We start from the raw sequence: 20,674 nt of genomic DNA on the forward strand, positions 1-20,674 counted from the left end.
GGAGAGAAGCTGCCTGAACAGGAGCAAGCATCCAACTCTCCCTGTCTTACGGGGGATCCGTGCATCTGAACTCCCCTAAGCAACGAGAGCTTCTTCCTAATGAAACGCAGGATAACTGTCCTGTGAGCCTTTCACATGGCAAGGGCTCGAGAGGCAGTAGACGGAGGAGCAACCTGTACGTTTCCTCCAGTGCCGGTTGTTAGGAATGCTGCTGAAGCCCTGCCTGACATGTGCCGTCGGCTGTAATGTCTGCTTGTAGGTCTCTAGCACCCTCTTTCTAGAGCGGCATCAAATTGGTGAAATGTCTCCTGTGCTCCCAGCAGAAGAGGTGGTAGGAGAACTGCAAGCTTGGTTTAGGCTCATCTCTGCTATTTGGCATAAATCAGGCCTAAGCATAAGACTGCCTCTAATATAGGAATCCTGTAGCCTGGCTTCACAAATACATTAAATCCTTCTCTTAAGGACTAATAATACTTAATAAAAGTTTTATGAGCAATGTACATTTTAGAGTAAATTTTCATATCCATTTTCATTTTAAAAAGAACATCAAGGACCAAATGTATTCATGCCAGAACAAAGTAATTTAGTAGAGCCACAAAACTAGCACAGGCCCCCTCTGATATAGTAAGAGACCGTTGATTAGGCAAAGCGACCAATGGGGATGGGATTCAAAAACTTAATTCGCCATGAAGGACTTGAAAGGGAAGAAAATTCCCATGTGCCAGCTAAGCATATTCCTCTGCCTGGAGGGGTGAAAAAGAGCCTGGCTTGATAATGCTGCCCCATATAGCCTTCCGGAGCTATACAGCTGGGCTGCTCTATATACGTGCTGACCTTGAGAAGGTACCTTTTTCTTCAGAGGCTCCTAGAGAATTCCTGAGGACCAGCATTAGCCTGTGTCTGTATAGATGGGAGTACACATGGCTATCGGGGAGCAAATGGAGTTGCCAAGAGCCAAGTCCTCAGGTGGGATTCGTTTGCTGAAATGTTGACATCTAGTGCGATTTCAGGCAGCCTGGAGCAGCCCACCCTGTTTCCGTCTGCTCCTCCAGGAGAGTGACCCACTGCTAGCCCAGTGCAGGTGTTTTGGATACCCATGGCATCTAGAAAGGCACCACAGGTACCTTCACTGAGTGACCAAATCACTGCTCTCCTGACAATCAAAAAAAAAGGATCTTCTTCTGTTCAGTCTACTGTTGCCAGCGTTCTGTAGTGGCTGCTTTATTATGCTTAAAATGTTGCCCTGCTGTGCTCATCACTGCAGTTTTCTGTGCCCATCTGTTGTCTCTTGCCTCTCGGGGACAAGGAACAATTGGAAACTACTTGCAAATTGTGTTTGTATTCACTGAATAGTTCCCGGAGGGGGGACAGAGGGGAAGGGAACCTCTTTTACCTCCTGCCTTACAAGCCAGGGCTTGTTACAGAATTAGTTGCTTCGGCATTTGGGCAAAATGCAACATGCCGGTCTTTTATCCCTAGCAGATGCAAGGCAGCAACACGAAGGTCTCACCTAACCATCGGGCTGCCTGCGATGAGCATCCCCCTCGGTCCCTTTTGTTGGAGCCGTGGGAGCCGGGGTGTCCGAGGAGGAACGATGGCGGTCTGGTGGGCAGGGCTGGGTGGGAGGTGGATAGGGTATTTCCAGGCTGGCTTTTTAAAGGTGTGTGATAATTCATACAGTTTTACTTTTGCGGGGGGGGCAGAAGAAGGTATATTACGTTTGAATAATTGAGTGTGTCGAGTGGAATGGTTCAGGGGCTGCTGTCTTTTTTTGTCTTTATAGGAGCACACAAGGGACTTTCTGTTGTATAAATTACTTGCTTATATAGCAGGCGAGGGCTTGTAGTGGACAGTTTTGCTAACGATGTGTGAATCCAGCTTGCACTTCGTTGGCAGGGACTCAGCAGGGCCAAGAGGATGGAAAATACTGCAGAATTTTGCATCTTGTCACTGTTATGTTTAAAGTAATCATAGAGTTGGAGAAATGAACCTGGAAGGAGCCTCCAAAATGCGTCCTCTGCCCTGTGAAGTTTGAGGTTTACTGTAAACCCATCTGGACGAGTGTCTGCCTCACCTGTCCTCAAAAGCTAACAGAAAACAGAGATTTCACGCCTTCCCTGAGCAATTTGTTCTACTGCCTAACTAGCCTTTGAGTCAGAACATTTTCCCTCGTATCTAACCTAAATCTCCTGTGCTGCAATTTCAGCCCATTACCTCCTGTCGTGTTCCCTGTGGATGTGATGATCACTTTATTACTTTGGTGTTTGCAGCAGTTCTTTAGATACCTGGGAGTGTTGTCATTACCTGTGGCCCCAGCTGTTCCCTCCAAACTAAACACTCCTGGTTCAGCCTGTCCATCCCCGCTGTTCTCCAGAGCTCCTTGACTATTCTTGCTTCTCAGCTGGGACTTTTAGTTGATTCCCATCCTTCCCGAAGTGTGGTGCTTAGGTGTGGAATTGAAGACACCGTTCCATTTGAGTCATTGCAAAGATTGCGTATCTGCTGAAGCTACAGATGCCCATTTAGTTTAATCCTTTTTCAGAGGAGGGATGTAACCTGAAGTCATCATGATGTAAGGAGATTTTTAACAAAAGAAAGAAAAAAAAAAAAAAGGACAGGTCACAACGAGGAAGGTATTTGACAGAAACCAGCCACTCTGTGTTGAATAAATAAAGACTTCTCAGTGCTTTTCTGCTCATGTGTTTTCTTTCCACTTGAACTTCTTAGATTGTAGAATCACTACTAAATTTTTAGATGTATTTTTCAAGTACCTTATAAATGGGAACTATTTCAAAACATGATGGCAGTTTAAAAAAATTATGATTTTTGATGTCTAGAATAAGGACTCATTATCAAATTGCTTATGTGGGTGCAGACTTATGTTGAAGAGAAGACTATCTAGCTAATGGAAAATTTCAAACCCTTCACTTTGACTCTCTGAGTGTTTCCATAGAGTTTTAAATAATAGCATTAATAAAGGTGTGAAGCCTCTCATTCTCACATGGAGACGCTCACTTGATGCCTTTGTCTCTTGCAGGAATCTTCTTTACGTCTATCCGCAGAGCCTTAACTTTGCCAACCGCCAAGGATCAGCCAGGAACATCACCGTAAAAGTCCAGTTCATGTATGGAGAGGATCCAAGCAATGCCATGCCGGTGAGGGAAGCACTTTGTGCTCTGTGCGAATGCTGCATGCTGATACGGCAGAGTCTACAATGCAGTCCTAAAATCCCTACGTTAAAGAAAAGCTCGCTGAAATAGATTTCAGAATATCAAGTTCAGGGGAATATATAATTATAACATTTCAGAAGAAAGAGTGCATTTGTATAGTTTGCAAAGTAGCAATAGAGTAGCTAGTATTTTAACCTGAAGTGTTTGCAGTGGACACTCTGTGTTTGGAATAGCATCTTTGCTTCCGAGCCAAAAAAACTCAAGGTGAAAGTTATACTTGTGTTCAGGGCCAGAAGTGACCAGCACCTGGTGAAGATCTAGGTGTGAGGTACCTTCCTCAAGGCTGTTCTTGTACAGCCTGTGTGAAACTGCCCTTTCCTATAGTGTGATTTGAGCTACTGTGAGGAAAATCCCTGTAGAGATTATTTGTTCTTACTTACTCAATAATTTTCTCTGTTTGCCTTAGTTTGCCTTATCTGAGTTCTGTTCACCTGATTCTCCTGATGTTCTTTCTGTCTTGATTTTGTTTGTTCTGTCTTGATTTCGTTTGTTCTGTCTTGATTTCGTTTGTTCTGTCTTGATTTCGTTTGTTCTGTCTTGCTTGCTTTCTTGCTTTTTCAGTTTCTTTCTCAATTTCTGTCTTTCTTGATTTCTTCCTTTCTTTCCCTGATTTCTTTCAAATTCATGATCTTCCTGATTTTTGCTGTTCTGCAGATGAAGAATAGCAGGAGAAAGTCTCTCATTGGCTTTGGGTAGGGGTGGTTACATTCATCAGTTCTTCAGCCATATCTGTGTGCATGTCTAACTGGGATTATTAAACCTGTGAACTCTTCAGTGACTGAGTAAAACGTTGCATATAAGTGAAGGGGCATGTAACAAGTGGATGTAACTGTACGCAGCTGCACAGGCTCTGAATGGAGCTGTGAATGTCTCTGCAAGATTATGGAACGCGTTCTTGGCACAGTTTTATAGGGGGATTTCTGTGGGGTTTTTATCTTTTTTTGCAGGTCATCTTTGGCAAATCTAGCTGCCCTGAATTTTCCAAAGAAGCATACACAGCTGTAGTGTATCACAACAGGTAAAACACATGACAGCTCCTGAAAGGACGTGGCCCCGTGTGGATAGTATGATTGCACCCAAAGGAAGTCTTACCAGTGTGAAAATGCAGTAACTCACCAGTGCCCCTCTCTTAGTGTTAATTATTTAACAATGACTATCTGCATAGCATGCACAGCAACTGCAGTGTCAGTTGGTGCTGTCGTTAGAGTTTTGCGATGGCTAGGAGCCGGAGTCTTTGTTTGCTCTGGTACAGATCAAGAGCATTTGTCAGGGGCTGTGATCCTGAGCACGTAGCCCAGCTCAGTAGATGCTGTGAGTACAAGCTTCAAGTTAGTAGTCATGAAGATTTATGTTATAAACCCACATTAGCATGTGCTTTGTTTGCTGGAGCCGTTTAGGCTTTAGTTACAAATTGGAAGTACTTGGTATTGAAAATAATTTAACTGATTGCAGCTGGGGTAAGGAGCGCTGAATCTGGCCTCAACACGTGGATTGTCTTTGTAGCTGTACGGGGGAGAGACGTACCAGGCAGAGAATCCTGTCCTGCACGTTGGGGGTTGTGGCAGTCTCCACCTTGAGACAAGAGTTCATTGCTCGTGGGGAGCAGTTCAGAGTGCCTGTGTGAGGGGGGGGGGTTGCCACTTTCATTTTTTGTGGGCTGTAAATGCATACTGGAAGTTATTCCAGTTCTTGGTGATCGGAAGGTGAAGCTTTAATCCCTTGGGATAGTCCATAGACTTCCTTCCCTCCAGATGCTTTAGCTCAAAGGGTTCGGTCTCGAGCATAAGATAGTAAACCGCCCTGTTTGTATTGATGACTCAGTTGAGGGTCTGGTCTCTGCACAGGTCGCCCGATTTTCACGAGGAAATCAAGATTAAGCTGCCAGCCACTTTAACCGATCACCACCACCTGCTTTTTACTTTCTACCACGTCAGTTGCCAACAAAAACAAAACACTCCCCTGGAGACTCCGGTTGGATACACCGTGAGTGTCTTTCAGTCTTTATGTTTTTCAGCACAGGATGCATTCATGATGCATTTGTTCGCAATTTGTTTAGCATCACTGTCAACTCGTATGCCATTGTAGAATTTGCGAATTTGACAGTCAAGCCTGCAAAGTTCAAGAAACCCTTAAGAAGTGTATGGTTTTGTTTTTTCTTTTGTTAATTCCTTCTCCTTAAAGTGGATACCGATGCTTCAAAACGGACGGTTAAAGACTGGTCAGTTCTGTCTACCTGTTTCACTGGAAAAACCACCACAGGCTTATTCAGTGCTTTCTCCAGAGGTGAGTTATTCTTCATGCTGAAAATCAGCAGGAGAATACTTCTGTTAAAAAGTGAGAGAATGTACGTGCACATGTACGTGTGCGTGTGTATTTTTAACTCGTAGGTTATTTATTTCTTAAATACTGTTAAGTTTAGACAGATGTGTGTGTTTGTGTGTGGGCACGTGCATGTGATCTGACAATAAAATGAAAAGAAATTGCAATTGTAATTAGAAGTGCCTCAGCTCTGCTTTCTGTCACATCCTCACTCACCTTCCTGTTAACCTGCAGGTTCCACTCCCTGGGATGAAGTGGGTGGATAACCACAAAGGGGTTTTCAATGTAGAAGTTGTAGCTGTATCATCCCTCCACACTCAGGTAAATGTTGAGAGCAGCCATTGTAATAAAAAGAGTTTGATAGACTTTTGACAGTTGAAACACTGTCAAAGTTGATACTGTGAAGAGTGTAATAGTTACTTGTAGTGAAATTACAATCTCATTTTCAGTTCTGAGCCAGCAGACCCGTTATTCTACGTTCTGCTGTGAGTACATTTGAGAAGATCTGCTTAAAAATATGAGCAGTTTGGCCTTTATTCACAGGAGGTGAATGGCCAACAGTGTTTTCAGACCTCAGGCTGTTGCGTTTAATACAACAGATCTAACATACAGTCCAGGCATATGATGTTTTCTTGTTTTTCCTTTTCCCCTCTGGCTCTTTTATTTCTCCATGTATTTCTCATCTGTCTTTCTTTGATCAGAAAAGAAAGATGACAATCATTTGACTAATCATTTCACCTTTTATTAATTTCCAGTATGTAATTTTGATGGGGGTTTGTGTATTTTATTAGTGCTTTAAGTAGTCACATGATTTTATTGCATTTTTGTCTCTTTTTCTAAGAATACACACTCTGTGGGTCCTCTAGTTTTGCCCTGACAACTTCTGAAGTGGTTTCAGTTGAATTAGACATATGGTCAGAGCTCTCAAAGATGTTGATTTTCTGCTAATTTTGTGAGATTAAGTAGTCAGATAGAAAAATGAGGGAGAGAATCCAACTGTGAGGTAGAGAGCAGAGTTACTTTTGGAGCTTCTTGCTGATTATTGGATTTTTTTTGCTCTCTGTAGGACCCTTATCTTGACAAGTTCTTTGCACTTGTCCATGCTCTGGATGAGCACATGTTCCCTGTGCGAATAGGAGACATGAGAATTATGGAAAACAACTTGGAAAATGAACTGAAGAGCAGCATTTCAGCTTTAAGTTCCTCTCAACTGGAGCCGGTAGTGCGATTTCTTCATCTCCTGCTTGACAAACTGATTCTTCTGGTAGTAAGACCTCCTGTCATTGCAGGCCAAATAGGTATTCTATTTAAGTTTTATAGAGAATTACATAGCTGAAAGTTTGACACTTCCAATTTTATCATATTTATGTAGAAATAAAAAAGTCCATTTTTATGCTTTATTTTAGTGCCACTAATATACCATGTATCTTCCAAATAAAACATGCTGGCAACGAGATCAGTGGTGATATACACAGGAGCAATCTTTAATACAAAGGTTTCCAAGAATGACTAGTAATTTGGTGTCCAAGTTGAGACACCAGAAAGGGGCCTGACTTTCAGGAGTTGGATGCTCAGTATTTTCTTAGCACTGGAGCCTGTTAAGGTGTCTCCATACTGACATTCAGAAACTAAGAATTTCAGCCTTACTAATCACCTTGGAAAACCTTGAAGTAGGTAAGATAAGAAGATAGAGATGCTGTATATTCCTGTCGCTGTTGTGGATCTAGTACTGTCAGCATGAATAATCCCTCCTTTTGCTCCCTGTCGTGGGCTATGCTCTGGCAGTACGAAATATCTCAAGTGGAAGTCAGGATTAGATCCTTAGTATTTAAAATAGCAGTTGGGATTTTTTGTAGGAAACTTGAGTTTGGACATGATGGAATACAGGTATCTAAAACTGCTTTGAAAATAGCAATCGTTTATTTTAGAAAGGTTATCTTTCTGGGGAAGAATTTTGCTTGACTTTTTATTTTATATTTTCAAGGTCTTTCACTCTTTAAGTGTTCCATATTGGTTTAGTTTGTCTGTATGCAGCGTTGAGGACATTAGTGTCTAGTTTTTAAAAAACAGATTTACAGTGTTCAGCTGCTGTCTGCTTCATCCGTAATTTGTTTAGAATATCTGCCTCTCTCTGTGTGTAGATTTCTGTGCTCATTTTTAGAACAGATTTTTTGCTAAAACAGAATGAAATTGTTCTTTTTGATACAGTTTATATTTTGGCTAATGGAGGAAATAATTAACTGAGAAAAGTATGATAAATATCCAAAGGATATTATCCATCAGTTAAACAAGGGCTTGATCTTGTTACCATTGCAGTTCATGACCAAAGTTGGGCTGATTCCAGAAGTCAGGCATAAATCCATTAAATTTGTTATTGGTAACAGTGGAAGCTTATCACTGCAGCACCTGTCTTCCTGTCAAGCTGTTTATTAGACCTAGGTCAAACACCAGGTTCAGTTTTTCATGAGAAATGCTTGCTATACTCCAACAAGCTTCACCATTTATCCTTTCGAAGGCGGACAAAATGCACATTTAGGATTTCCTCACGGGTACTGCCGCAGTCTAAAACAAACTCCTCGCTTACTTTCAGTTAACCTGGGCCAAGCATCTTTTGAAGCGATGGCATCAATCATAAACAGACTTCACAAGAACTTGGACGGAAACCAGGACCAGCATGGCAGAAACAGCCTTCTTGCTTCCTATATTTATTATGTTTTTCGCCTACCGAATACCTATCCCAACTCGCCATCACCAGGTAGCTCTTTTTTTTTTTTTTTTTTTCCATTTTATTTCAGTCACAGTTTGTTAAGAGCAAGCAGAAATTGCTTGCTGGCAGGTGCTCTTGAGTTCCAACTGCATGGCTGGTTCCCTGCCAAGCCCTGTTATTAACTTTCTCTGGGGATCCAGCGTAGCCATTTACAAGATGAGTTTAATTATAGTTAGCCATGTCAGAGGTTGAACTATTTGATGATGTTAAATTAAGTGTCACCGCTCGAAGACCGTGAGCCTAAATTATGGCAAAATACTGTGGGTTTAGGTTTGTTTTGTGTAGCAAGTTAGACAGATGTGGTAAACTCTTGGCCTGTTGTATTTCCCAGTCTTCTTCACTGGTACTTTTGTTATCCAGTTTCAGCAAAAGTTGAAACACTAGCAAAGGAGTGTGAAATACTTGAAAACACATGTCTGGTACAGGAGGGAAGCAAATTAATTCCACCCCTGCTGAGAACAAGGGATATATCTGCATGGGGGAAGAGATGGTGTGAATGACAGCCACAGAAGGCTGGGCTTTGGAAGGACTGTTGTGCACAGCACTTGCTTTGTGCATGGAGTGGGAAACCTCTGAGCAGTGTTGGGAAGGTTGTGTACTTAAAACTGTGCCCAGTCTTTCGGTGGTTTTCGAGTCTGAGGTCTGGAAAATATCCCTTTAGCTAAAGACATACCTCACATGGGCTGCTGAAATCCACAGGGAGCTTCCTGCTTCCCGCAGATCAGGGGATAAACCAGCTTTTTAATCCCATCCCTTTCTCCCTGCTGCTGGCCTCGGAGGACCAGGCGGGGGAAGGCACAGGGAAGATTTCCTTACGGGCCAGACCTACTGGTTATCCAAAGGGTTTGCTGCATCAGGCTGGTGTAAAGCAGGAGGGGATCAAGGCTCTGACTGATGGTTTAACAGGATGTTCTTTCATACCCCACCGTAGGTCCTGGTGGCTTGGGGGGATCAGTTCATTATGCCACCATGGCTCGATCTGCTGTCCGGCCGGCAAGCCTTAACTTGAACCGCTCCCGGAGCCTCAGCAACAGCAACCCAGATATATCTGGGACCCCCACCTCACCGGATGATGAAGTTCGCTCGATCATTGGCAGTAAGGTACGCATGCACTGCTGAGGGTCTTACAGGAACTTCAGCATCTTTTATTTAATCTTTAAAGAAATAACAGGGAAGTTTGGGTGATTTTTTTTTTCCTGTGAAAAGATGTCCTTACTAACAGCCCCTTCTCAGACTTTTTCTGGCAGTTGCTGATAACGCTACTGAAACTCCACTCCTTGAAAATACTTGCTGATCTCTCTCCCTTGTCAGAGACCATCCTGGCAGCGTTACTTCCACAAGTGTGGTGGCTAGGGGCAGGAGTTGTTCTGGACTTGTCTTCCCAGGACTAGCAGGACAAGAATGGGTTTACTGCCTCACTTTTCACATGGCCAGCAGCCGTATCCTCTGACCAGCTCTGATATGTTTCCCCAAACCTTGCATCCCGTACCTTACTGTCCTGCGACCCCACTTTTACTTCCCAAACCAAACCTCTCTCTTCTCTGCATTCAGCACTAACGGCTGCTCAGATGCTCTCTACTACTTATGTCCAGGGCAGGTATCGTGCACGCAGCAGGAATGTTCCTCGTCCCTGCATGGGCCGGAGAGGATTTGGATGGTTAGTGAGTGAGCCATAGTCCGGCCAGCTGAGTTGCAGTGTGAATTTATGGTGTGCTAAGTCTGCACCCACGGTGAGTCCCCACACCTAAAAGTAACTTTCCAGTGTGGGCACATTAGTGCAGAGCATCTGGCATGGTCTTACTTTGGGTCTTGAGGGCTCAGTGTATGCATCTCCTGCAGAAGGGCTTGTCCCTCTCGAGTGACTTCCGAGTCCATAGGACTGCTACAGTCCCAATTGAAGCACTTCACTTTTGTGCCTAAAATAGGTGGGATGAGCCAGGGCAAATCTGCTGTGTTGGTAATTCCCTTCCCTGAGAGGGGTGCCTTAGCTTGTTTGGGGTTCTCTTTTTTTAATCTTCAAACTGTGGTAACTTACACCAAGATAAGACGCTTTCCCACCTGTGACCCTTCACTCTTCGAGCACAGATGAATTCCTGAGCCCTTTTGGAGAGCTGCTACGTTTGATCCTTTGGAAGATCAATGAGCAAGTTTGTTAATAAAGCCATCAGCCTAACCAGACAGGCTTGACACTGGTTGGTCCTGGGTTTTTTAAGAGCAAGAAAAACATGGTTTCAGAAAAAGGTTACCAGTTTTAAATGAATAACAACATTATTTGCTGACCAAATAAGAGGCTGAGGAAGTGTGGGTAGGCAAATCATTATTTCTTACATCAAAGTTTAGACTTAGAAGTCTTAAAATATTTTAAAGACCGCCGTGGTATCTTGCTAATTAAACAAGCCTGACCTTTTGTGAAATGCCATAGGCACTATGGAATTTACACAGGCTATCAGAAGTTTAACACGTGCTGGCTTAGCGAATAATGTCACAATACAAAATGAAGAGAGATTTTCTTCTAGAGACGTACCCCAGGCTTTAAAGAAAAACCTATTCTGTGGATAATTGTTGAGGGCAAAGTTTCCTTTAGGGTAGTCTGAGCATCAGAAATTAAGCTCAGTCTGACTGTACAGACCTTTGATTGAATATAATTATTTCTGCTTGTTAATATCAATAGACAAAAAATAAGACACTTCTTGAGATGTTGAAATGATAAAAGGGTGCAAAAATTCCTATTTTGTTCCTCCAAGTAATGGCTTAAGCATAGAGAACCTGCACTTCAAATCAGAATCTGTTGTGGGAGGCTTTCTGCTTTAAAACACACCAAATAGTGTTTCGTTGTTTGATCAAAGTCTTCAGAGTCCAGTCCTGTATTGTAAGATATTTATAGGTTTGATAAATATGCTTTAAGTCTCCCCTTTATCAGCTTCTTACTTAATTTTGAAAATTCAAATAGTCACCCCCTTTACAGGATTTGGAAGATTTTTGTTTATTTCCATAACAGAGGAGGTCACTGATTTTGCCTTCATTTCTGAATTGAGGCCATGTAAGTTTTATTCCCTACTAAAGCAATTTTTCTAAGTGTCTGATAAGATCTGTGATGAGATGTTACACTTTAAGTGTTCCTGAAATGTTGGAGATGTGCTGGGAGAAAACAGAAAAACTTGTGGAGTTTCATTGCTCCGGCAGTGGTTTTTCACAGGTATGTGTTATGTTCCTGCACAGATCCAGCTGCAGGTTGAACCCCAGAGATAGAAACAATTTAATTGCAGTTTTGCGAACTTCTGAGTGACTCAGCCAAGCAGTAAGAAGCTCTTGTACTCTTTCATTTTCCAAAGAGGGAAGAAGCTTTCCCTTTTCATATCTTTACAAAATGACTTCTGCTTCTGCAAACACAGGATATGTTTAACTTTATGCTCAGAACCAGAGTGACACGATTAGAAAGCTTGTGAGCAGAAATGTGAGTGTGATAAAGGCATTTTCAAAATTAGACCTGATCTTACGAAACACGAGCTTAGTTCAGCATTCTGCAAAGTCCTTTCGACTTTAATTCACTGTGAGCAAAATAAAGCATGTTTATGGGTCTGAGCAGGGCAGAGAGCTTTGATTTATTTCTCCCAAAAAGTAATTGAGATTAAAACACTCTCCTTATGTGTGTTCAGGACTTTTTTTTATTGGACATCTTAAGCAAAATTACAGCATTGCTGTACTCTGCATAGAGGATAGCTTGGTGGATTAATGGTTCGAATCCCAGGTTACAGCTCTCATGCTGGGTTCAACCTTGAGGTGGATTTTTCTTTGCTGAGAGAAATAGATTGTTAGGCTCGGTGGACTTTGCGGCCGATGGTAATCACTGCGATGAAAAGGGCTGCACCTTTGCTTCATGTATTGGGAAAAAGCCCTAAGTTGGCACAGAAACTAGGATGAAAGCTCTTGCTCAGGTGAGGGTCGAAACAGATACGTGGAATTTAAAAGGAACTGCTATTCGGTTGTGGCATTGCAAAACTGCCTCCGTTAGAGCTGGTTCCTGGGACCCAGGAAAGTCCACAGCATCCCACTGAATGTTCCTGACTTGGTTAAACACAGTTTAATTTTTTCCTCTTCTTTCTGAGTGTCTCGAGAGGAGAAGGGAGCGGGGAGAGAGGAGGGATCCGCAGTAATTTTGCCCATATGATCCATTGCAGGAGTAGAATTTGAAGTACAGACTAGATTGAGCTTTTAAAAAGCAGGATGATTTTCAAATATTTTGCTTGGCAAATCAGGTTGGTTCCAGAAAAGGTATGTTTTCTTTACTCTCTTTGCCACACTGCCCAGAGAAAATACCCAAATGTTCATGTGAAATCCTGGTCACAGGGTTACTCTACCAGCAGTGCTGGGGTTTTATTCCATGAACAGGAAACCCTGTGAGAGCTGACAGTCAGTCTTTTCAAAGTTTCTCACCATTTTCATAACAGTTGAAGAGCTTATAAACTGTGGGCTAACAAGCAGTGTACCATAAAAGTGCTGGAAACCTCAGAGAGCATCCTTTGTGGGTTTTTTGATGATCCGAGGAGCACCTCTCTGATGAGGACAGGCTGAGAGAGTTGGGGTTGTTCAGCCTGGAGAAGAGAAGGCTGCGGGGAGACCTTAGAGCCCCTTCCAGTCCCTGCAGGGGCTCCAGGAAAGCTGGAGAGGGGCTGGTGACAAGGGCAGGGAGTGACAGGCCAAGGGGAATGGCCTGAAGCTGCAGGGGGGGAAATGGAGATGGGATGGGAGGCAGAAATCCTTCCCTGTGAGGGTGCTGAGGCCCTGGCACAGGGTGCCCAGAGAAGCTGTGGCTGCCCCTGGCTCCCTGGCAGTGTTGAAGGGCAGGTTGGATGGGGCTTTGGGCAACCTGGGCTAGTGGAGGGTGTCCCTGCCCATGGCAGGGCTTGAAGCTGGATGGGCTGTGAGGTCCCTTCCAACCCAAACCATTCTCTGATTCTATGATTTCATGTCTGTGCACCAGTTTTCCTCTGTCACACTGTAAATCTGGGCTGACTCCATCTACTGAAGTGAACAGGTTTAAACTGATCACAGTAAGAGTGGAATTTTTCAGGAGGAGGATAGTTTTTGAATGTCAGGCATTACAGATAGGAGAGGTTGGACCAGAGCTGTCGACAGTATTAATGTGATGTATGTGTGTGATGAAATACAAAATAATCCTCTGGACAAAAATGTCTCAACAGCCACCTGAGAATTCAGGCTGCTTTAACAGTGCTAACTGGTGATGTGTTTGCAGTGTACCCGGTTTGATTGCTTTTAAGGACTAAACTTTGACTACTGTATGGCATGCAACATGTAATATTTCTTTCCTTTCCCAACTGCTTTCTATTACATGCCCAGGGCTTAGACCGCTCCAATTCCTGGGTAAACACTGGTGGTCCAAAAGCAGCCCCATGGGGATCCAACCCCAGCCCAAGTGCAGAGTCAACACAGGTGGTGTCATCGGTAGAGGTTTTTCTGGCTTTGTTTTCCCCGATGTTTCCCTGTAGAATATCTTCCTTTTGGTGTATACTCCGAGTTTGGTGGTTTGTTGTTTTTGGTTTTTTTTTTTTGAATTATTATTTATTTATCCCTTGAAAACTTTGTGAGTTTTATTTTCTAAATCAGCATCTTCTCCCCTACCGCCTCACTACACTGCATGAAAAACCTCAAAATGCGTGAACGTGTCCCCTTCTTTCATTTCAGTGGTTGCTGGTCTGTGAAATGTAAATGCTGTGACTGCTTTTCTTTTCTTTTCTTTTCTTTTCCTCTCTCTAACACTAGTTTCAGCTTCAAGTGGAGCACATTTCTAAGTGGGAACATTAATCACAGCTTCATAGTTTTGTCCATGTTTGCCATTTCTTTTGATGTTGTGAACCATTTTGCCATTTTCATCAAGCATTTAGTATTCATTGTCAAGTAATCCTTCATGACTGTTTGAGTGGAATATGGTTAAACCAAAATTGGTACACATGTAAAATTCTCTCTTAAAACATGTACATTTGAGTGCTGGAGCCAGTGACTTGCTAGGGCTAATTGTATCTGTTCTGTGTTGCAAAGTATGAAAACTTTATAGCAGCTGAGGTCGGAAAGATGTAACTGATTTAGCCCCTGTTGCCTGCTGCTTTCCACTGCATGGTTGCCTTGAACGTACCTCTCAAGTGTACCTCCTTTCACGTTTATGGGTCTTCCAGAAATACTTAGTCTGAATTCACTTGCACTCATGGCAAATTATTTCCATCAGAAACAGAACTTCAGTAATTTTCTCATACCCTGTGCCAGTAGCAGCGTCGCTGTGGGGTACATCCCCACGTGCTTGGTCTCTGGTAGATTGAGAGGTATGGACTGAGATGACAAGAGTTACCTCCTTGATGTATGCATGTTGATAAAATACGATGATGAAAAAGTTTCATGCTTTGCAGCATTAAGTGTCTGTGCATAAGAACATGCAGTTATTTAAATAGCCTGTATGTCTTAAAACAGTAAAAAGTACTGCCATTTTGTTTAAACCAAATCTGTAAATGAGTAAGAGTTTGAGAATGCATAAAAAAGGTGTAAAGACAGTAAAAACCTACAGTTGGAACAGTATTTTTGTAAACGTACATTGTCCTTGAGCTGCAAAACCCATCCACAGCAAACTTTAATGTCCTGTCATCATTCATTCATCTCCACTCCGTAGGCTACGGATCGAAGTTGTAATCGTATGTCTTCGCACACTGAGACGTCAAGTTTCTTACAAACATTAACAGGACGATTACCAACTAAAAAGGTAGATTTCAGTGAAGACAATTGGTATTTTGGGGCAGGGAGGTCAAGTCATTCTGAAAACATGATGCAATCTATTCTTTTATTTATAGCCTGATTTTTTCCGAGGTCATTAGGAACTGCTGTTGCTTAACACCTCTGAATGTCCAGGCTGCAGTGAATATGAAGTATTCTGACAGAGTTGAATTGGGAAGAATAAAATGATCAGGAGTAGCTTGTCTGATTTAATGTTCATACTGTTTGGAGCCATTTTATTACTGGCTTTCAAAAAATACGAATAGCGCTGTCTAGACATGTAAATGATACATTCTTGTGTGCAAAATTATAATGTGTTAGACAGCTGGCATTACGGATGTGTGCTGAACTCGGTTATGTAGGTGTAAATCCAAAGTGAGTCCAGAAAGGGACCGGGAGTTACTTCTGAACGCGCTCCCTTAGAAGAGATGAGATCCTACTAAACACTGTCGGAAAGGCAAACCGCCTGACTTGTTGTGTGATGAAAATGTTATCGCTGACAACGTCCAGTCTGTGGGTTGGTCCTCCCAAGAAAAGATACCCAAAAGGTGTTTCTTAGCCCCACATTTCCTTCTTACTGTTTTAAGTCCTTTCTCACAGTAAATATCCATCTTTGTACAAATGGCTTTATATGTCCACTTTTTACTCCTTTTTCCTGCAAAAATCAGACCAGGCAGAAAGGTAGACTTTTAAACTAAACTAATTTGAGCACCAAACTTTTTTTTTTTTTGGGGGGAGGGGGGGGGTGGAAAATTCTTTTGACACTTGAAATTCAATTTTGGAGCAAGATGCTATGAAACGTTTCTCACATCACATATCATACCATCATCCTTCATTGTTAGTTGGGGATTTCTTTAAGGGATGCCACCACTGCTGTCATGTTCCCAGTTATTTATTTTGCTTAAACTCATTGTTTGCCATACTTTCCATGGACCGTGCTACCATTTCTCATGCGGACTGTTTTGTGTGCTGATCTTGAGGCTCGGACTAACTCTGGATTTGAATCTGTGTAGCTTTTTCATGAAGAGCTGGCCTTACAGTGGGTTGTGTGCAGCGGAAGCGTGCGGGAGGCAGCCCTACAGCAGGCCTGGTTCTTCTTCGAGCTGATGGTGAGCAAACTGGAAACACCTTGCTTGTCCTCTTGCAGTTTGTAGTTTAAAACACAAATGGCAACAACTGCAAGCGACTTTGTTGTAATTTATATTCCTGTAGGTGAAGAGCATGGTGCATCATTTGTATTTTGCTGACAAACTGGATGCGTCAAGAAAGAATCGTTTTCCTGAGCGTTTCATGGATGATGTAACTGCTTTGGTCAGCACAATCGCCAGTGATATAATCTCTCGGTTTCAGAAGGTAATGGCAAACAATTAAAGTGAAGCCCAGTCAGAGCTCAGGCACCAGACCTTCTGCATGTTGTTCGCTGGTGCCTAGACCAGGAATTGTTGTTTGACAACATACAATGTGCTCTTCTTCATCTTCTTTCCCTTTTTTTTTTTCTTCCTTCTCTCTAGGATACAGAAATGGTTGAAAGGCTCAACACCAGTCTTGCATTTTTCCTCAATGACCTGTTGTCTATCATGGACAGAGGATTTGTTTTTGGTCTTATTAAGACCTGCTACAAACAGGTGAATGCAGATAAATATTCCGACTTAACCGTGAACCATAGCAGAGCCTGTTCCTCTAACTTTCATTGGACAGACAGTAAAGTATGGGTACAGAATTCAGCTGTTCAGGTCTTTTTAGAGCAAGAAAGCCATTCTCAGTGGTGATTTAGAGTTTACACCCTTCTGAGTACACTCTTAAATGTGGATTGGGAGCAACTCCCTTGAGTGAATGGACTTGCAGCAGGAAGGAAGAATTATTCCCTCTGCTCACCACATTCAGAGTAACTGAACCAAAAATTAGTAGGACATTTTGTGAGGGAGCTCAAGACTGTTATGGTTTGTCAGCGGGTCTCTCAAGGACACATTGATTCTGTATGATCATATTGATCGCCAAGCTCCCCTTCCATCCTTCGAAGGATGCAAGGTCTCCTCCCCCATAAGGAGGGTTCCTGTGTTACGCATTGGGCAGCTTATTTGCAATGTTGTGCCAGGAAAATCACCTTGAACCACAAAGTTTCATTTGACTGCAAACATCCGTGCTGACACGGTGTACAAAGGAGATGATGAGGTATCAGGAGTTTAGGCTTAGACTCATTTTTGCTGCAGAGTCTAAAACATTTTATATAAGGGGCAAGAACAGCAATAGCCTTTGAGCTTTGTTGCCTACTGTATATTAGCCAACCTGCATCTTTGACCTGTTAATGCATCACACTGTGTGGTTCTGCTTCTCACAGCTTCCTACCAAAACCAATAGGATGTGGCGATCGTATGTGAAGCACATAGTTCTTCATTTGCTTATATAAATATGGCTGTTATATACATCTTGTATTGATACATGTGCCGTTGGCTGGGATGTGTATGGCTCCTGCATATCAGAATTTTCATCTGTAGCACAAAGAAGTGATGTGGATGTGACCATTTAATGATACCAGGCTCTTCAGTTCTTGCTTTGGATGTGTTTTTGGGAGCAGTGGTGGGAGAGAGGGGCTGGTGCTGCATTTATACTCTGTTTTGGTGCTAACTGCAATCTTACGGGCTAAACTTGCCAGGTGTCTTCAAAGATGTATACCTTAACAAATCCAAGTAACCTGGCATCTTTGAGGCTGGACTTCCTTCGCATCATTTGCAGCCATGAACACTACGTCACCTTGAATTTACCCTGCAGCTTGCTGACACCACCTGCATCTCCATCACCGTCTGTGTCTTCAGCAACTTCTCAGGTATGCTGTGACAAGGGTCCTTTGTGGAAATGCAAGCTGAGCTGTGTTCTGAGGCTTAAATCATATGAGGCAGAGGTAGCACCTGTATTTTCAGTCTCTGCTTGCTAATGTTTTTTTGGAAGTGTTGATTTAGAAATTAGTTTTTCCTACCATGTAGGTTTGGACTTCTTTTGATATTTATTATTGAAGAAAGAATGCCCATATCCCCATCCTCATAGCGACCACACGTATTTCTGTCCTTAGGGACCTAGTCCCCTCCTATATTGGACAAATGCATGAACATAAATGAGCCATTAAAGAAAACTCTTTGTCCAGTGTTACCCTTTTCTTACAAAACAAGAGTCTAGCACACTGTAGCTCAGTCCTAGCCTGCTCAGAAAATGTAATTAGAATTAGCAAATCTGTCATTCAGGCGGATTAATTAGTTGCAAAATCACGTAAACTAAATCAAATTAAAGCCTTCTTAAGCTTGAATAATACCATCCTTACCTGAGTTAGAAGTTTAACTAATTCACTTTTAAAGGTTATTTGGTTTAACTTCCCTAGAGTCTGCCCTTTAGGTGGGAAGGCAATAACAACAAGCAGAATTAATAGCAGAGTTAGTGAGCTTGGATGTAATGTAAGTAGATGTGCCTAGTTCCAAACAAAAAAGGGAGAAGGTAGTTCATGTGAGATGATTGTCTTTAATTCTGAAAACGGCTTCTAATGTATTTCATAAGCTTTGACTCCCTGTTCCACGGGGCCTCATTATGCAACTTCTGAAACTTGGTTTTTTTCACAGAGTTCTGGGTTCTCCACAAATGTCCAAGACCAGAAGATTGCAAATATGTTTGAATTGTCTGTGCCTTTCCGCCAACAGCATTACTTGGCCGGGCTTGTGTTAACAGAACTGGCTGTCATTTTAGATCCTGATGCAGAAGGGTAAATCTTTACGATTTTCTTTCCCAAGAGTTTTCTGTAATTCCAAGCAAATGGTGGATGCAAAGCAAGTTCCCGGCATGCCCAGAAGTGATTTAAATTTGTGAGCTGAGAAAATAAGAAACCAGTTCTTTAAGAATCCTCTTCTTTCTCCGTACCCCTCATATTTCTTACTTCCTCAGCCCTGACTCTGTAAACATGATTTCAATCACATTTTTCCAGCTGAGAAGAAGGGAAAGCAGTTCCTGCTGGAGCCCCCAGCTGCCACAGGGGCACTGCAAGAGGAAAATAGTTTTTCTCAGTTGTAACAAGAAAATTATTTTCAACATTTAGGAAGTCTCTGTTGCTGGTGGTTTTAAATGTTACACTGTATTTTGCCTCTGGTCCTCCATACTTTTTTGAAAGATAAGTTATGCGTTGATGAGGCCCCTGCAGGTTACATAAATAGACAAATAGAGTCAAGCATGCAGAGTTTGTCGGTGCCTTGTCTGGCTTGTGCAGCAAATAATTTTCTGAAGTAGGAGTGTAGCCTGTAATCCTGACATCCAGTCTGTTACTTGTGTTATTTAGGGCTGTATTCTGCCTTGCCTCGTTAAAATGGGTTTCATTGGAGATTATTGATTGCTTCCACAGTCCTAAGTTCTCTCGCAGGCATTTTTCTCGAGGTGGACTCAGAAATACCAGCTGAGTCAACAAATGCTGATGATTCATGGTTAATTCTGCCCCTTTATCAAGAGGTCTCAGGAGTTAAACATTCATTCTGTTTCCTGTTGGAGAAGAAGGTGATACCATAAATTAGAATATTTTCTTGTATATGTACATAACACACTGCAGTTCCATTTCTTTGGCCTGAAATGGAAGAAGCAGCAAATCTTTACCCATATACACTGTCTGCAGAAATCCTTTTGTAGCATAGGAACGCCCCGCTCACTGGTTAGAAATCGGGTCCTGTCTCTGACCATATTTGCCCTTGTTCTTCCCAAACTTTCTGTTCTCACCTACCTGCCTCTTGAGCTCTCTTACCTTGGTATTCTCAGCACTTAAGCTTGGACCAAGGTGGTAATCTCTGCCCAGCTGCAGAAAGGAGCTATCAGCATGATCTTGCTGGTCTCACTCCTCTCTCAAACCCTGTCTAGACCAAAATGCCCACTGATAGGAGTTCAGCTCTGAAGAAGACTTTTGATCAAAACCCCTGAATTTTGGTGGGGATGTGTGCAGTAATGCATTTGTTTGTTATTGTTTTCTAGAATTACTTGTAGTTTGCTGCTTATTATCTATTCTCAGGCCTAAATGTTCTGCCTTTCCCTGATAGATCCACTATGGAAAGCAAACCAGTCTCTACAGATCTGCTCTTCCAATGCCTATGAAGATTTTTAATAGATAATATCGTCAACAGGTTATTAGTAGAGGGCTCAGGCATGCTTGCCATTAAAATGTTTCAGCCACCCTTGAAAAAAAGCTCAAAATTGTTCCTGGTTCCATTATCCTGCAGCAGGAGTGGAGCGGGATGCCCGTCTAGTTGTTTACTGTGTTAGAGCTTTGCCTTAGGTCTTCATAGTTGATACAGAGCCTTACATTTCTTCTGTCCTTGCTCTTTTTGCTCCATTAGCAAAATACGTTGAATTTTAGCTCACCCATTTTATAAGAGCTCCTTGGGTTGGGTTGGACGGAAAAGCTGCAGTACCCTGGTGAGTGAAGGTGGTGGGTTAGATAGATCCCTCTGTGCTAGGTGCTGTTACGGTAACCCGGTACGTAACAGTCCTCCTCCAGAGCACTTGCAGTCTAGAAGACAAGACGGCATACAGGTGAAGGAAGCCAGCTGAATGTGACAGTCGCAGA

The 20,674-nt window shown here is 42.5% G+C and overlaps 1 protein-coding gene across 7 annotated transcripts in view; it reads left to right on the forward strand.

The window, feature by feature from the left end:
* DOCK7 (dedicator of cytokinesis 7) overlaps positions 1-20,674 on the forward strand; it is a 108,517-nt gene that overhangs the window by 57,666 nt on the left and 30,177 nt on the right. For 3 of the 7 annotated variants that reach the window (XM_075759198.1, XM_075759199.1, XM_075759200.1), the window contains exons 15-28: positions 3,038-3,155; positions 4,178-4,248; positions 5,075-5,213; positions 5,412-5,513; positions 5,784-5,870; positions 6,616-6,847; positions 8,140-8,304; positions 9,248-9,417; positions 14,993-15,082; positions 16,107-16,202; positions 16,306-16,446; positions 16,605-16,718; positions 17,747-17,917; positions 18,699-18,838. In XM_075759198.1, the coding sequence (XP_075615313.1) occupies positions 3,038-3,155; positions 4,178-4,248; positions 5,075-5,213; positions 5,412-5,513; positions 5,784-5,870; positions 6,616-6,847; positions 8,140-8,304; positions 9,248-9,417; positions 14,993-15,082; positions 16,107-16,202; positions 16,306-16,446; positions 16,605-16,718; positions 17,747-17,917; positions 18,699-18,838 (1,836 nt within the window). Of the gene's footprint in view, positions 1-3,037; positions 3,156-4,177; positions 4,249-5,074; positions 5,214-5,411; positions 5,514-5,783; positions 5,871-6,615; positions 6,848-8,139; positions 8,305-9,247; positions 9,418-13,674; positions 13,768-14,992; positions 15,083-16,106; positions 16,203-16,305; positions 16,447-16,604; positions 16,719-17,746; positions 17,918-18,698; positions 18,839-20,674 lie in introns of all 7 variants that reach the window. The other 4 variants (XM_075759202.1, XM_075759203.1, XM_075759201.1 and 1 more) reach the window with 2 other exon arrangements.

Source organism: Balearica regulorum, chromosome 8 (assembly GCF_011004875.1).
Source record: "Balearica regulorum gibbericeps isolate bBalReg1 chromosome 8, bBalReg1.pri, whole genome shotgun sequence".
NCBI lineage: Eukaryota > Metazoa > Chordata > Aves > Gruiformes > Gruidae > Balearica > Balearica regulorum.